At 36.2% G+C, this 17026-nt stretch overlaps 1 protein-coding gene across 2 annotated transcripts in view; it reads left to right on the top strand.

Annotated features, from left to right (window-relative positions):
* The window catches only part of EPRS1 (glutamyl-prolyl-tRNA synthetase 1), a 45338-nt gene extending 28642 nt beyond the window's left edge, over positions 1-16696 (top strand). For both annotated transcript variants that reach the window (XM_070932397.1, XM_070932396.1), the window contains 13 exons: positions 1656-1924; positions 3309-3360; positions 4025-4234; positions 4574-4646; positions 5557-5636; positions 7530-7631; positions 8728-8883; positions 8964-9161; positions 10622-10795; positions 11315-11475; positions 12732-12810; positions 15758-15822; positions 16331-16696. In XM_070932397.1, the coding sequence (XP_070788498.1) occupies positions 1656-1924; positions 3309-3360; positions 4025-4234; positions 4574-4646; positions 5557-5636; positions 7530-7631; positions 8728-8883; positions 8964-9161; positions 10622-10795; positions 11315-11475; positions 12732-12810; positions 15758-15822; positions 16331-16481 (1770 nt within the window). In that variant the 3' untranslated portion in view covers positions 16482-16696. The remainder of the gene's footprint in view (positions 1-1655; positions 1925-3308; positions 3361-4024; positions 4235-4573; positions 4647-5556; positions 5637-7529; positions 7632-8727; positions 8884-8963; positions 9162-10621; positions 10796-11314; positions 11476-12731; positions 12811-15757; positions 15823-16330) is intronic.
* Positions 16697-17026: the final 330 nt, after the last annotated feature.

Below are 17026 nucleotides of genomic sequence, written 5' to 3'. Positions count from 1 at the left end.
ATAATCACTGATTGGCAGCAGCTGTTTAAAATGTCAAAAAAAAAAAGTTCTTCCAGTTTCCTACAGAAGATTCTTTTATCTTTCACTTTCTTGAATTAAGCCTGGAAACCTACATATTTTTATTATTTTTCATTTATTAAATAGATAATTTATATAGAGTAGCTCACAGCTACTCTAGGCGTTTTACAGATAATAAAAACATGGTGTAGAAAAAATAAAAGCAAAAAATAATAAAAAAATAATCTCCTCACCTCTCACTTCACAACACACACTCAAATCAACCATTTAATGGACTCTATCCCATGCTGGATTGCCCAGGCCCACTGGCAAACCATGTCTTCAGGGCTTTACGAAAGAGTGTAAGAGTAGGGGGCAGTCTAATTTCTGGAGGGATAATGTTCCAGAGGTAGTAAGCCACTATGGAGACGTCCCTTCTGAGCCCTGCCAGATATACCTCTTTAGGGGACGAGACCCACAACATTCCTTGCCTCCCTGCTCTAGTGGGTTGGATGGATGTGACTGACAAGAGAAGGTCCCTCAGATATCCTGGTCCCAAGCCATGAATGGCTTTAAAGGTGACAACCAGCACTTTGAATTGCATCCAGAAGCGAATTGGCAACTAATACGGCTCCCACAGGAAAGGTGACACGTGCACATTGAAACCTGCAGAAAATCATGCAGGCCACAGAATTTTGAACCAATTGGAGCTTCTGGGTGCTTTTCAAGGACCACCCCATATAGAGTGTGTTGCAATAGCCAAGATGGGAGGTGACGAGTGACCATTAGTATGGATTGTTGGTCCAGGAAAGAGTATAACTGGTGCACAACCCGCAATTGTGAAAAGTCCTTCCTGGCCACGACTGCCACTTGTTTTTTGAGTTTTTTGGAGTCCAGGAGAACCCCCAGATTCTGCACTGGGTCTGTTTGGGGCAGTGCCACCTCATCCAAGATCAAAGGTGGCAATTCTTCATGGGCCAAAGAACCCAAAACCCAGAGCCACTCAGTCTTGCCAGGGTTCGGTTTCAACCCGTTGCTCCAATCTCTCTGTGGAGCAACTTTGGACTGCTTAAACCTTTGGGTATTTTTGGTTTGCTTCTTTATTTCATTAGATTTAGGCATAGCCCAACTCCAGATGAACTCTGGGCACCTCAAAATTTAAACAGAAATAGCAATATATAAAATGCATGAAATGCATAAAATGCAAAATAAAGCAATCAGAGTCTGTCTGGATAACGACAAAAGCCATTTTAACAAGAGAGCTGCATCCATCTTACTCCATAGCTGGTTGGGTGCAGTTCTAACAATGAATAATGGAATTTTATTTGCAACTCTATAAGCAGAATTTTTTTTTTTTAATTGAGATCTTTTATATTTTTGCTCGAGGTAGGAATTTAAGAATGGGCAAAGATTTTCATTCCTTCTGTTCATTCAGTGGTTCAGCTTTCTCTGGTTAAGATACAATAACTAACAATGCTTTTCTAAGAACCCAGAAAAATCCATGTCTCTCTAAGTTCACTTTATCTCCCTTATTCATGTTTTTGTTCTATACTTTTTCTATAATTTATAATAATATATTACATATTTGACGCAACTAATTGCCTTCTTGGTTTCTCTTTTATTGCCTATAATTCTATGGGAATGTTGCCTTCCCAAAGGATAAAATTGATACTGCAGTACAAAAACTACTTCAGCTGAAAGCTCAGTACAAGCTGTTAACAGGAGTGGACTACAAACCAGTTTCTACAACTGGTGCAGAAGATAAAGACAAGAAGAAGAAGGAGAAGGAGAACAAATCTGAAAAGCAAAATAAGCAACAAAAACAGAATGAGGGACAGAAGAAAGGAATGCAGAAAGACCAAGGAAGTAATTATAATCTGTCTTCTGATGGACCAGGGGATGGTCAAGGACCTAAAAAACAAACAAGGTAAAAGTGTTAAGATATAAGATAAGATATAATACAAACATTGTGATAAAACAGAAGAGCTAATTTTCAAATAATTACACAGAATAGCTTGATTTTACAGCTATTTTGTAATTTTAATCTATGTGGACTTCAATTTTAGATTTTTCAATTGAATTGATTTTTTTTTTTGGATTCGGCAGACTTCAGGTATAAAATGACACAATTTTAATTCAGGCTTCACCAATAAATAACAACACCAAATAACAATAAAACTGTAAAGGCGCAGTGGCGCAGTGGTTAGAATGCAGTGCTGCAGGCTACTTCTGCTGACTGCTGGCTGCCTGCAATTTGGCAGTTTGAATCTCACCAGACTCAAGGTTGACTCAGCCTTCCTTCCAAGGTCAGTAAAATAAGGGCCCAGATTGTTAGGGGCAATATGCTGACTCTCTGAACCGCTTAGAGAGGGCTGTAAAAGCACTGTGTAGCGGTATACAAGTCTAAGTGCTATTGCTATTGCTATTGCTAATATGTTGCTTCTAAAGCTGTCAAGGCAATTTATGTCATTTACATACCTATATATTGCTTACAAAATTTGATTTAATTTAGCTCCAATGGCTCTGTTAGCCTGTAAAAATCAAGATTTTACCATGCATACAGAGATGATATGCATGCAGTAGTATTTTTCATGGTAACATACTATAGCAAGGACTTTTTTTCTGACCTTCAATTGTAATTGAACAATTTTAACTATGTTGTCTGTTTAAAATTTATTCAGTATCAGCTATTTCCTTGATCCTGTGTAAAATGTGATATAATCTCATCTTTGAAAACAAACATGAAATAAGAAAAGTAACAAAGACATAATTATGATGCTTGAAGTGATAATGCTTCATGAAAGAACTTTACAACTAAAAGTGATTTTAAGGAGCAATTAAGGAAATTATGGGAAGCTGGCAAAGAGTCTCCCCCCCCCCCCCCAAAAAAAAAAAGTAGCAATAGAAATGAGCCATTTTCTGGAAATTATGTTGGCAAATCCAGAATTTTCAGAATATTTAGATTTTAAAAATAAATTATATATCTCTAAGTATATGAAAAATATGTTGGCAAAACCAGAGATATCAAAATATTTTGTCTTTTTAAAATAAACTGTTGTATCTAAATATGGACATATAATATGATTTAATCTTCTTTGTTAGAACTGAAGCTCAGGAATAAGTATTTTCTATTTTTAATATAAATGTTGCAATAAAAAGTAAACATTAAAATTTTATTTTTTGTTTCCGGATTATATACTGAATATGTAATTTAATTTTTTGAGGTAAAATATTAAAACAAATAAACTGTTGCTTTATTAATTCAGCAATTATTAACCAAAATGTATTAATTTATTCTCTCTTTGCTACAGATTGGGTCTAGAAGCTAAGAAGGAAGAAAATCTAGCTGAATGGTATTCTCAGGCAAGTATATCTCAAATGGACATATTTTTCCTCAAAATGACTTGCTTGTAATAACTTAGTAATTGGTGTTATGTAAATTATATTCTTAACATACCAACGTTAACTCAAAATCTCAATATATTTTTAATGATTAAATCTTTAAGGTCAGATCCAGAGTTCATTACTGAAGTAATGGTAATAGAAAATCGTTAATTTTTGTCCATTATTGTTCTGTAGCTGGTACTTGCCACACCTAATGGGGTGGGCTGATGTTACCAGGGATAGGGTTGATTTTTTTTTTTTAATATAGTTACTTTTTATAGGGAATTTGGATAGTACATTTCTGATAAAAGTGAATTCTACCTAACATACAATTTCCTTGAAATCAGAGGGCTATATTTAATTCTAATTCTGATTCAATAGTATTCACAACCTAAATATATATATATGTATTACATGTACACTATTTATACTCCACTACGATGCCATGTGACTTGACATTTTACAGAAAACATCTGCTGTCTATATTAAAATTGTTTTAGAAGAAGCCCCTCTATCTCTGGGTACTTCTGTCTTTTTTTCACTTTAATATTTCTTATTTCATTCCACTATTTTATTGAATGTTTATTCTTCTATGCACTCAGCAACATTATCCACGACTAAAGCATATTTATTTTAAATAAAGGTAATTACTAAATCAGAGATGATTGAATACTATGATGTCAGTGGCTGCTACATTCTCCGTCCATGGGCTTTTTCAGTATGGGAAGCTATCAAGGACTTTTTTGATAGTGAAATAAAGAAACTTGGAGTGGAAAACTGCTACTTCCCTATGTTTGTATCTCAAGCTGCATTGGAAAAAGAGAAGACGCACATTGCAGATTTTGCTCCAGAGGTAAATTTAAATACTATATAAATTTTGCTCTGAATATGCTGCAAAGATTTCAAAAGACTAGTCCCAAATAAAACTTTGTGACCAGCAAAAAGTAGCCATGTGTATTTAAAGGAGCTGGTTCTTGGACTGGGCATTGAATTGTGTATCTTTGAATGCTTATATATCTTAGGTTCTCAGTTAGTCAAGATAAAAGAAATAGTCTAGGAAGGTAGTTCTTTTTATATCAGTATTAATTAAATTGTACTTCCCATATTGTTAAAAATACTTGGTGTGTGTATATATGTGTGTGTGTGTATAAACAAAATGTTTGTAAAAAGCAAAACATTATGTGGTTTTTAGGTTGCCTGGGTTACCAAGTCTGGCAAAACAGAGCTGGCAGAACCAATTGCTGTACGTCCTACTAGTGAAACAGGTAACAATGATTGGTGTAAAATGCAGAAGAAAAACACTAAATTTTCCCTTAATGGGGTGCTACTGCAAGCTAATGACAGTGGATTTTGAAACAAGAATAGATTTGTCTTTGATTCAAACCCAAGAGCTATCAGAGTGTTGCTAAGAAGCATACCACTTCAAGGAAAGGGGGGATGGAAAATATGGATTGGTTTTTAACTGAGGTAAATTTGAGACAAAGTCCACTTAAATCAATAAATCTATTAGAAATATAATTATGTTTATAAAATTTATAAAATTTTATTATAAAATTGTATTACCCATTTCCTACTTATAAAGGAACTTTTAAAAATTCTACAAAGTGGGTGACAATATCCAACTTAAAAAATTAAATAAGAACCCCAACAAAGAAGGGGTTAAAACCATAAGTACTAAACCAGATCAGGGAAACGGCAACTTAAGTTTAACCCAGGGGTGTCAAACTCATGACCCACGGGCCAGATGCGTCACACGCTGGCTATGCCCACCCCTGGTTTAGAAAAGGGGGAAAAAGTTGCAATACATCATGTGACGACAATGTGATGTCGCAAGTTTGACATCCATGGTTTAACCAAATCAATGCCTGTGTAAATAGAAATGTGTTAAACTGACCTCTAAACTTACAAGCCCTACAACTCCAACTGTATTGAAATAGGAAAGAAATTCTGCAACTTGGGTAGTTATATTAACAAGGTCCTCTTTTGGAATGACACACAGCAGTTGCAGGACGCTTAGGAGGGCACCTCTACTAGATCTTATTTGATGACAGGCACTGAGAGAGCAGACCCTTAGTCTGTTACTGATACCTTGAAAATCAACTTAATTTCAAAATAAATAACAGATTACTTTGCACTCTTTCAAAAAATATTATCTTCCATGTTTTTGACTTGTAGTTATGTATCCTGCATATGCAAAATGGATTCAGTCCCACAGAGATCTTCCAATCAAGCTTAATCAGTGGTGCAATGTTGTAGTAAGTAGATGTTTTTACAGAGTATGTTTTATTATTTGCTAGTTAACCAATAATTGTTGCTCCTGTCTCCCATTACAGTGTGGTAAAATCTTGCTTCTCCAGTTGCACTGGAGAAGTACAGTCAAACTATCTAGCTTGACCTTCCCCAAGACATGCACTTGCTCCCATTACCAGCTCATCTACCCCTAGCCTGAATGAGTCCTCCCAGAACTTTATTGGAACCCAACCAGCCTAGCCTTGCTGGATCTGGGCTGATATACATGGCTTCCCAGAACAGTCCCGCATAAAACTGGCCTAATTTATCCAGACCCATTCTACCTGCTTATATGCCAATGTTAGGTTATATATGCCAGATGTGTCCAAAGCTGGCCTGTTTGATCACACCCTTTTGTTTTAAGGGACACAGCGTTTTCTATAGATAGCTTATTTGGCCATAACTGGGCCCTTTCGCTGACATGGCTGTGTTTATAATCAGCCAAATTGAGCATCTTGTTCCACAAACCCTTAGGAAGGGTTACCTGGGGAAAAGTTGCAGGTAAATAAGAGAAGAGAATGAGAAAAGATAGGCAGAGGAAATAATGTTCCAAAAATATAATGCATTATATTATTCAGAAACAGCAGATATATAGTACATAAGCTGAAAAAATTGTAACTTCTGTCATTAAATATCTGGCCATTGGTGTTAATGCAGTTTTAATGAAGAAAAAACTTAAATATAGAAGTCAGTGTTTAAGGTCTTAAAAGCATCCATAGAGGAAACATCTTGGATAAAAGAGTTTCATAAAGCTGGACTCATATCTCAATAATTTCCAAACAGGCATTCCTTTATGACGCCACCAGCATTCAAAGCTTTTGTCTCACAACAGAGGGCAGGAGCTGTTCCTCAAGTGGGCAACAAGACTGTAGAAATTTACCTATCAGTTTGAGCCCTTTGGATTTAACTCAGACATCTATAGGAACCCATGGTGGGAATCCCCAAATGGAAACCCGGCTGCTCTATTTTGATCCACTATAGCACGGGCATCAAACTCACCCTGTCACATTGTCGTCACGTGACGTATCACACTGTTTTTTCCTTTCACGGAACTGGGGTGGGCATGGCCTGCATGTGATGCATCCAGCCCGTGGTCGCCAGTATGACACTCCTGAAGTATAGTTTCAAATTTTTCTTGAGAGGCATCCCTATACAGGTCGTCATCGACTTACGACCACAGTTGAGCCGAAACTTTCTGTTGCTAAGCCAGGCAGTTGTTAAGTGAGTTTTGCCCCCTTTTGCGATCTTTTTTCCCCCCCAGCTGTTAAGCAAATCACTTTAATTGTTAAATAAGTCATGCAGTCATTAAACAAATCGGGCTTCCCCCATTGACTTTTCATGTCAGAAGCTGGCTAGGAAAATTGCGAATGGTGATCACATGAGCCCAGGACAGTGCATCTGTCATCAATACGTGCCAGTTACAAAGCACACAAATTTTGATCATAAGTCCACAGGGATGCTGCAATGGTGATGAATGTGAAAAATGGTCATAAGTCACTTCTCAGTGCTGTTGTATTGAGTTACTAAACATTGAGCTGAACGGTCACTAAATGAATTGTTGTAAGTTGAGGACTGTCTGTATAGACTATTAGTCTGCCAGGAGGGAACTAATACATGGCTGAAGGTAATGATAAATGAACGTAATATATTGTTCCAGTGATGCAGATTATTCCCTTTTAAATAGGTTTTTTCACAGTATGTGAGTGAAACTGTAGATCCCTAAATTTCTTAAATCATAACTTATCATTAGAGACAATAGTTCTGAGTCATGCCCAAAAGATGTCTTTAAAAGTGAATCTATTGATGAAGATTATGATTTGAACAAAGACTTGTTTTTATTTTTATTAAATTGCTTCAAGCGCTGGGAATTCAAGCATCCACAACCATTTTTGCGTACTCGTGAATTCCTTTGGCAAGAAGGACACACGGCATTCTCTACTTACGAAGAAGCAGCTGAAGAGGTACCACATGCCATATAATTTTTTAAAAGCATTGCTTAACCTTTCAAGGTCCCAAAGGTGCTTTTTCAAGAGGCAACTGGACTTCCTTGTTTTTCTTTGAAGATGTTTTGCTCTCATCCAAGAAGCTTCTTCAGCTCTGATGAATGTTCTTGGATGAGATGCGAAACATCTTCAAATAAAAACCAGAAAGTCAAGTTGCCTCTTGAAAAAGCACCTTTGGACCACAATCTCCATAGGCATTTAACCTTTCAAGGCTTTCAAAGGATAAATCAGAAATATTTGCCTAAATATTACACTGCTATTTTACACCTAGAACAAATATTTTTAAGTTTTGCACATACACTTGTTTATGTGGATGAAGGTTTATGTCTACATAGTATATTGGAATGGACAGCTGCAACAGACTAATCATCATTATCATCCTAAAAAAAACAGCTATCTTCTCTAGGAAGCTTCTCTGACAAGTGCATTTGCAGAAACAGCACAGTTCACAAAAATGCCACCATTACATACAGTACTTAAAGTTTGATGCAAATCTTCAAGCTGCAGCATTTGCATTATGATATCACATATGTTATTTTTGCCCCATGTGCTGGTAACCATGCTTCCTGGGAGAGAACAAAGATTTGATAAATTAATGAATTGTTTTTATGCTTTTGGGAATACCTGCAATGCAGTAGTGAATCTAGCTGTATTTTCCTGTTGTATGCTGCGAGGTGTATAATTATATATTTGATTGCTACTTGCTCTTCTTGGTGCTTGTAAAATCAATATATTTTAAAACAATTTTATTAAAGATGTAAATCTTGTAGGAGGAGTACAAATGCAAAGTTAAACAAAAATCACATTTAGTTTAGGCATTGAGCTATGGAGTTGAAGAATAGCTGAACATTTATTTTAAAAAATCTGCAGTATTCATTGCGACTGTAGTTATTACTACAGTTTAAACCTGCAATTAATGGCAGAATCTTAATCAGAACAACTAGGTTTGTTTCTGATTGAGAATTCTTGGCTTATAGGACACTATCAAATATTAAAATCTTTTGAGTATATATACTTAGAAAATTAAATGATTTCTAACTTTTTTGCTTGCTAGGTATTGCAGATTCTTGATCTATATGCTCGCGTATATGAAGAACTTCTTGCAATTCCTGTTGTGAAAGGAAGAAAGACAGAAAAAGAAAAGTTTGCAGGTGGCGACTACACCACAACAATTGAGGCATTTATATCTGCAAGTGGGCGAGCTATCCAGGTACCTTACCAAATTCATTGTTTACCATAAATTCATGCATAGAAGTTTACTGAATGCCTTTTTATTTTCTTGTATTTTAGGGAGCAACATCTCATCACTTGGGACAGAATTTTTCAAAGATGTTTGAGATTGTCTTTGAAGATCCCAGAATACCAGGAGAGAAACAATTTGCTTATCAAAATTCTTGGGGCATTACAACCCGTACCATTGGTGTTATGACCATGATTCATGGAGATAACATGGGTTTGGTGCTGCCACCTAGAGTAGCATGTTTTCAGGTGAGTTAAAATGATACATACCATTTGATGGCTTTTTTCTTTTTTTCCTTGCCATTTTGTAGAAAGGGGGATGTAGACAAACTAGGTTTATTATTTATTTATTATTTATTTATTAGTTTGGTTTATATGCCGCCCTTCTCCGGAGACTCCGGAGACTTTTAAGCAATAGCCTTCATACTTTTGTATATGCCTGCTTAGTAGGGCTTTTGGCCCCCTTCTAAGCGGTATTCTATTTTATACAAAGTCGGCTTATTGCCCCCACAAACCGGGTCCTCATTTTACCTACCTCAGAAGGATGGAAGGCTGAGTCAACCTTGAGCCTGGTGAGAATTGAACTCGCAGTAATTGCAGACAGCTGGCAGCTAAATACTACTTTAACAGTAGTTTAGTCCACTGCACCACCAGGTTCCACCACCAGGTTTAAGCTACAGTTGACTAGTTCTGAAGTCCTAATTACTTCGGCTGTAGTTACTTGTCCTGTAAATTTTAGAGAATCCTAAACATCTGTAATTTAGTCCCACTTACATTTGGGTTCAGTCCTTCAACAATTGGCAATCAAATTTAGCTAGGGAAAGCTGTATTCAAAGAGGGCTACAGCGCAGTGTTCTATCTGGTACCACAAGGGGGCAAAGAAGGCCGTGTACTATGTGTGGTGCCATCATCTCTGTTCTGCTGTGGCAGCAGGTAAAAGTGCAAGTAGATGCAACCTTTTGTATTGCTATTGCATCTTGAGGTTTTGAATAGACAAGTAGAGGGGAAAAAAGGGGCTAAGGTAGAGATTCTGATTTTATATAAAAATAATCCTGTCTTTCTCAGCAAATTGGTGTGATTGCAATACTTCACTGTTGTTTGTTTACTTGTTTTTATATGCTTTAATAAATGTGTGCCGACACAAAGTAAAGTTGGAATCAATTATTAGCATGAGAAAAAATGTTTAAAAGGTTCTAGTATTAGAAAGAGTTGTTCAGAAATGTACTAGACTCCAAGTATGAAAATTAGGAATGATAAATTATATATTTACAATGCTTTCTCATCGAGAAAGGTAGAAATTATGAAAGAAAGATATCATTAATGAAGGAAGAATGCATGACCCAATAGCATGACATAGTGAAAACATTGCCAACATATTTTAATTTTTATATCCCTTTCCTTTGAATCAGATAATTTGAGTAATTTTCCATAGTTTTTGGATTGCCTTCTTTAAAAATTATAAAAATCCATCCTACACATTTTATAGCTGTATATTATAATCCTTGCAAGTAGTACATTAATTAATGGAACTATGCAACTCTTTGGAAAACATAAATTATATATCTGGGACGTCTTTCCTGAAGCAGATGCATATATTTTCCAGGGTTATGCTTCTTTAGGAACTGCTCCTTATACACGCAGCTGCACAACAGCTTCATTTAGTGAGGCTTTCTTCTGTCTAGCTTTATAATTACTGGGTCCTTATTCAGGTGGTGATTATTCCTTGTGGTATCACTAATTCCCTTTTGGAAGAAGAGAAGGAGGCTTTACTGACAAAATGCAATGAATATTGTAAGAGATTGCGCATTGCTAATATCCGTGTGCGAACTGACTTGAGAGAAAACTATTCACCTGGCTGGAAATTCAACCACTGGGAGCTGAAGGTAAATATTTTAATTCTGTTCTCTTCTGATTAATTCTTTATTGCAAGCTTTTTCACCTGCATAATTTGGCATTGGAAGTATATATAGAAAATACAAATAGAAATGTAAAATAAATGTAAAAGTCAGTACATATTGATAAGTTGTACTTTATCTGAGTACACGCTGCCATCTGCTATTTGGAGAGGAATCATCCATTCCTGAGTGTCTATGGGATGAACATTTCCATCTGTCAAAATTATTACCTCAGTGCTGAGTCTTGGAAAAAGTACTTTTTTTCCTATAAACCAAGCTTCCCAATCTATCCTTAGTGGAAGAGGTTCCTTAATATTGGCTGTTGAATTGAAGAATAATTTGTGTAAAACGTTACATTTTAATAGATCTAAGCTTGGGAGTCATCAGCACAACCCAAAAGAGTGTTTTGCCATTATGTTTTGCTTAATAATAATATCCTAATATTAATAATATCCGAAAAATATGAAGAAGAAAAATACACTCTCTTTGTGACTATTTGTCTTACAGGGAGTTCCAATCAGGCTTGAAGTGGGACCACGTGATATGAAGAATCATCAGTTTGTAGCTGTTAGAAGGGACACAGGAGAAAAATTGACCTTTTCTGAAAATGAAGCAGTGAACCAGCTCAGCCGTATTCTGGAAGAAATCCATCTTAATCTTTATAACAGGTTAGACTTGGGGATGGGGAAAAGGGAGTGTGATAGAATGGAGAAGATAAACACCATCTGCAGGCCTATTACATGATTTCAAATACATGTAAACTAAGCCTACAGTAATAAATGAAAGATAAGAACTAAACAAGGGCATCTGAATTCCAAGCAGAAGATTAACTTGCAGAAAACAGTGAGGCCACCTCTGAAATTTACACAGTCCAGAGAAGAAGTAGAATGTTGTTTGGTTTTCCATACAGCTGGAGATCGTACTGTTAGATAAATGCCATCATGGTGAGGATACACTCTGGGTCACAGACAAACAGACTTCTGCAAGTCCCAAGTCCAGAGAGCAGGACATGCCCTGAAGGGCATGCATGCTTGGGAGGCTGATTAATTAAAAAAATTAAGGAACTTTAGCCCTTAGTTGTTCAAGGCTTTGTATAACAGAACTTTAAATCTGACCTGACAGCACACTGACAACCACTTTAATCTTTTTAGGACAGATATAATACATACCATATTTTTCGGAGTATAAGACTCTCCAGACTATAAGACGCACCTACCTTTTTTGGGGAGGAAAACAAGAAAAAAATCTGCCTCTGCCTTTCAGCATCCATCCGTTATTCATCTGGCCTGTTTGCTGTGGCCAAATACCCAATCAGCCGTCTAGCAGCTTAATCTATGCTGGTCTTATTAAGTATTGCTGAGTGAGATTTGGTTACACTTTTATATGGGACTCTCAAGTGAATTTAATATGTGGAAAAAGTTAAATGCATATTCAAGAAAATTTGAATATGAGGGAACTATAAAAGATTGTTTCACCTTTTTAATGTTTTAAACAACTTGATTCAGTAACTTATGTAAGTTTACTGAATCAGGTTGTTTAAAACATTAAAAAGGTTCATTTACAGATCATCCTTGACTTATAACCACAATTGGGAGTGGAATTGCAGTCATAAATTGCAATTCATGTCAAAGCACACATGTGATTGGATCTTTGTTTGACCGTTTTTACATCAGTCATTAAGCAAACCACACGGTACTAAGTTCAAAATCATATGGTTGCTCTGGATTGTGTGGTCATTAAGTGAATCCGTTTTGCCACCGGCAAAAAAAATTAACAAAGTGCAGTTAGATGACTGCAGGATGCTGCAACTGATCATAAATGCGAGCACCTGTTTTGAAGCCGTCATAACTTTGAACAATCATTAAGTGACTAGTCATAAATCACAGACTATCTGTAACTGGAATGAACGTTTTCTTTATCTTAGAGCTGCTGAAGATCTTAAGAGTCATATGGTGGTGGCCAATTCCATGGAAGAGTTTCAGAAAGAGCTTGATTCTGGAAAGGTAAATAATTTGCCATTGCACTGGGGCTACGAGTCCCTTCCTATGCATTCTTAAAACCCAATAAACAGTAAACGCAGTAAAACATGCATTCATGAGATTTTTTTTAAAAATATAACTGCTAGGATTCTGGAAGCTTTCTTTATCCTGGAACAGAATATTATGGAGAATTCTGAAATGTTCCATTTCCCTCAAACCATGAAGCTTTCCCCAGACTATGCTGTTGTGGAATGCAGCTTGCTTATTTAAACAGTGAGAGCTGGAGTGGTGCCAAACTGTTTTAACAATGGCTTGATCCTGAAATAGAACTTGGAATGCCATGTCTAGTACATCTCAAAATTACTTCAAGTTAGGAGGATTTACTTCTGGGAATCACAAAACATCCCTTGGAACATCACTATGTCAGAAGGAAGTATGGCAGGTCTGGAGAAAAACTAAACATTCTGGAGTTTCCAGAATATTTCAGTCCCAGGACAACAAGCTTTCTGCATCACTAAAAAGGAACATTTGATCCACATAAACTAGCTCAAGAATTGCAGACAATGCTTTCAATTATAAATCTGGATGAATGAATAATGTATATGTGAGCAATGCAGCCAACAAATTGTTTGTTTAGTTATTTTAAAACATGTTTATCTATTAGCTTTAATTAATACAGCAGCTGCAGTTAACCACTCTGGATGTTTTGTTTCAAATGAGTTCTTGTTGGGCATTTTCCCCACCAGACCGCTAATTCAATGATATGGAGATGTTTCTCTTCTATCAGAGTGGCAATGGAAGTGAACTATGGCAAGTAGTTATCAGAAAGATAACATAGGAATAGCAACTACTTTCAGCTTCTCTCTTTTCAAAACATTTGTAAAGGTAAATGCTGTCACCCCACCACTTGCTGTCTTGCTTTATCAGCAGAAAAAAAACAGCAAGTTGAATGTCTGATCAGACTCTGTAATGGGAATAATTGTAAAATAATTTAAAATGATATAATTAATGCATTCAGTTCATAGGACACGCTATTTGCGTCAAGAAACCAATTCTATCTGATTTAAATAAGGATTATCAAGTGCATGCAAAGATGTCAAAAGACAAGGGGTTATTGGAACTGATATGATAGAGCAATAAAATACTTTTTGCTGCAATAAAATATTGCTGTTGGTTTATAGAAAGCAAAGTTTACTTCTTGGTTTACAATAGGTTTATTCTAAGGCACCACTTACCTATTTGGCATAACATGTAAAATATAACTTCCTTTAGAATAAAGAAAATACTTGATGAAGATAGGCAATCTCAATTAGAATTCATTAGATATAATATAGATTTGGAAGGAAGTGCTGAAGAAGTGCAGGGAAGAATGGATAGTTCGATCCACTTGTTCAGGGGTCCCCAACCTCTGGTCCGTGGACCAGCACCGGTGAATGGCATTCCAGAAATTGGGCCATGCAAACAAGCAATGCCCCATCCATGGGATGCAGGCAGCATGTGAAGCCACACCCCCTCCAGTCCTCGGAAAAAGCTCTCTCCATGGAACTGGTTCCTGGTGCCCCAAAGGTTGGGGGCCACTGCACTAGCTCTGTTCCGTTGCACTGATGGATGTGGATAGAACTTTTATGAACTTTGAGTTTGAATAAATTTCTATTTGTATCAGTTTAAGATTTTATAAATTGGAATGAGTCTTGGTCACAAAATGCAACTGAATTATTAGAGATTACAGATAGTCCTCGATTTACAACAGTGCATTTAGTTTGAAGTTACAACAACATTGAAAAAAGTGACTTGTTTCCACACTTACGACTGTTGCACTATCCCCATGGTCACATGATCAAAATTCACATGCTTAGCAACTAATTCATATTTATGACTGTTGCAGTGTCATGGGGGGTCATGTGATCGCCTTTTGCAGCCTTTTGACAAGTAAAATCAATGGAAAAGCCAGATTCACTTAACCACCGTAGCTGGTTGAGGTGGTTTAACAACTATAGCAAGAAAGGTTGCTATAGGGCCTGGTGGCTCAGCAGACTGATAGCATTGTGATTAACACCAGCTGTCTGCAATTACTGTAAGTTCGAATCTCAGAGGGCTCAAGGTTGACTCAGCCTTCCGTCCTTTCTAAGGTAGGTAAATTGAGAACCCAATTTGTGGGGGCAATAAACTGACTTTGTATAAATATACAAAAGTATGAAGGCTATTGCTTAACACATTGTAAACCGCCCTGAGTCTCCGGAGAAGGGCGGCATATAAATCAATTTTTTTAAAAAAAATGGGGCAAAATTCTTTTAGCAAATGTCTCACTTAGCAACATAGATTTTGGGCTAATATACTGACCACAATGTATATCAGAATACTAAAAATTATTGTAAGTATTTGCAAAGAAGTTTTTTTTCATTGTTAAATAGAAAAGATAAAACCTTATGTTGCCCTATCGCATCTGGAAAATGCATTGGAAATTTTGAAATTTTATTAGAATAGTATCAAATTTTTGAAAACAGAATCAGAAATTAAAGCAGGAATTTTGCCTTTTATCTTCCATTGTTTTGTTAAAATAAGGATGAGCTCTACATTTGTCTCTTCACAGTATTTAGTTTTTTTATTATAAAGATTAGATTTCCCTCCAAAAGTCTGTGGTTTAATTTGTTGTTTTAGGTGATTTCACTAATGAGGTGCCTTTTATGCTTTCATTAAATGTGCATGTTAAAGTTTTACAAGACTTTAAAGAAAACATTGAATAAATCTTAGCAGTTGTCTATGTTCTGAATATACAAAGACAATTTATAAGCTAGTAGAGTCAGTGTGATTTCTTTTAAGATAGCTGGAGTTACTTTAGCTCTTTGGTATTGCAAATCTAAATAGAGAGCCACTAAAGCAATGGATATTATTACAATTTAATAATTTTTTTATTTAAAAAGTAACTCTTGCTTCTTGACCTCTAAAATATATGCATGTTTTCTTATTTCAGATAGTGCAGATTCCTTTCTGTGGAGAACTAGAATGTGAGGATTGGATCAAAAAAACAACTGCCAGGTAAGAGAGAGAGAGATGTGTTATGTAGATGAGTAAAAGAGAAAGAGACTTTAGAATGTATATTTTTCAGTTACAATTTATTTTATGTGTTACCGTTTAAAAACCAGAAAGAAAATTTTGTAAAAACTTGCATGTGTGACTAATGTAAAGAACTAACTTATGAAAAATATATCTGTATGAAACAATGGTGACATAATGTGTGTGTTGGTGAACAAAAGCAATGCCCTGCTGGATTGGACCCCTGATCCATCTAGTCCAGCACTGTTCTCATAGTGACCAGCAAACTGCACAAAGAAGCCCAGAAGTTTCCCAGCAGATGGCTTTCAGAGGCAGTCTTACATCCTTCAAGGCTAATAGAATGTAATTAATTTATTTGCTTAAAGATGTTTTAACTTTTGTAAGGTAAGCACTAACTAGGACATACCTGACAACTTCTAACTGACGAGAACAAGATGTTCCAAATTAAATAAGCTGGGAATCGTACAAAAAATTCTGCTTTCTGTTTCAGAGATCAAGATCTTGAACCTGGCGCTCCATCCATGGGAGCAAAAAGTCTCTGCATCCCCTTTAAACCACTTTGTGAGCTGCAGAATGGAGCAAGATGTGTCTGTGACAAGAACCCTGCAAAGTTTTACACTCTCTTTGGACGCAGTTATTAAATTACTGTTGGAAATGATAGTTTCCTTATATTTCAACTCAACTTTTTAAATTAAAGACTGAGATGTTTCCTGATACTATCCAGGTTTTTGTTGTTACTTTTTAAAAATAGCAACTAACAAAGCCATAGAGAGTCATATCCTTTCAGTGCAACTTGCAGTATTGCATAAACCTTTCTGTATACAGTATCTCTGTAATAAATAAGTATTATCATCTATTACTTGCTCTATTTTTTGTATTAATGAAGAAAACTTACCTGTCTAGTGGGTAATCATAGAGTCATAGGTGTGGAAAAGTGTTTAGAGAAGATATAATAGCATTTCCTGCTCAGTGTAAGATCCATTAGGGCTAAGTACTTGCAAGTCTGTCTATGTTCAATTATCTCTGCCTGTCCCACAAGATCTGATATGCCCTTCTATATTGAGTCTTCTGGTAAGATCCAGGAGACATGTCTTCTATATCATGGCATATGTCCTCTGGAACACCATACTCCTAGATTCAGTGGGTCTAACTGATTACTCTTCTGTAAGAGCTTGAGGATCTGGCT

Source organism: Pituophis catenifer, unplaced genomic scaffold, assembly GCF_029215685.1.
Source record: "Pituophis catenifer annectens isolate HBS135680 unplaced genomic scaffold, rPitCat1.0.hap2 SCAF_1, whole genome shotgun sequence".
NCBI classification, from domain to species: Eukaryota; Metazoa; Chordata; class Lepidosauria; order Squamata; family Colubridae; genus Pituophis; species Pituophis catenifer.
The sequence above is the reverse complement of the archived record's forward strand: the minus strand, read 5'-3'. Positions and strand labels throughout refer to the sequence as shown.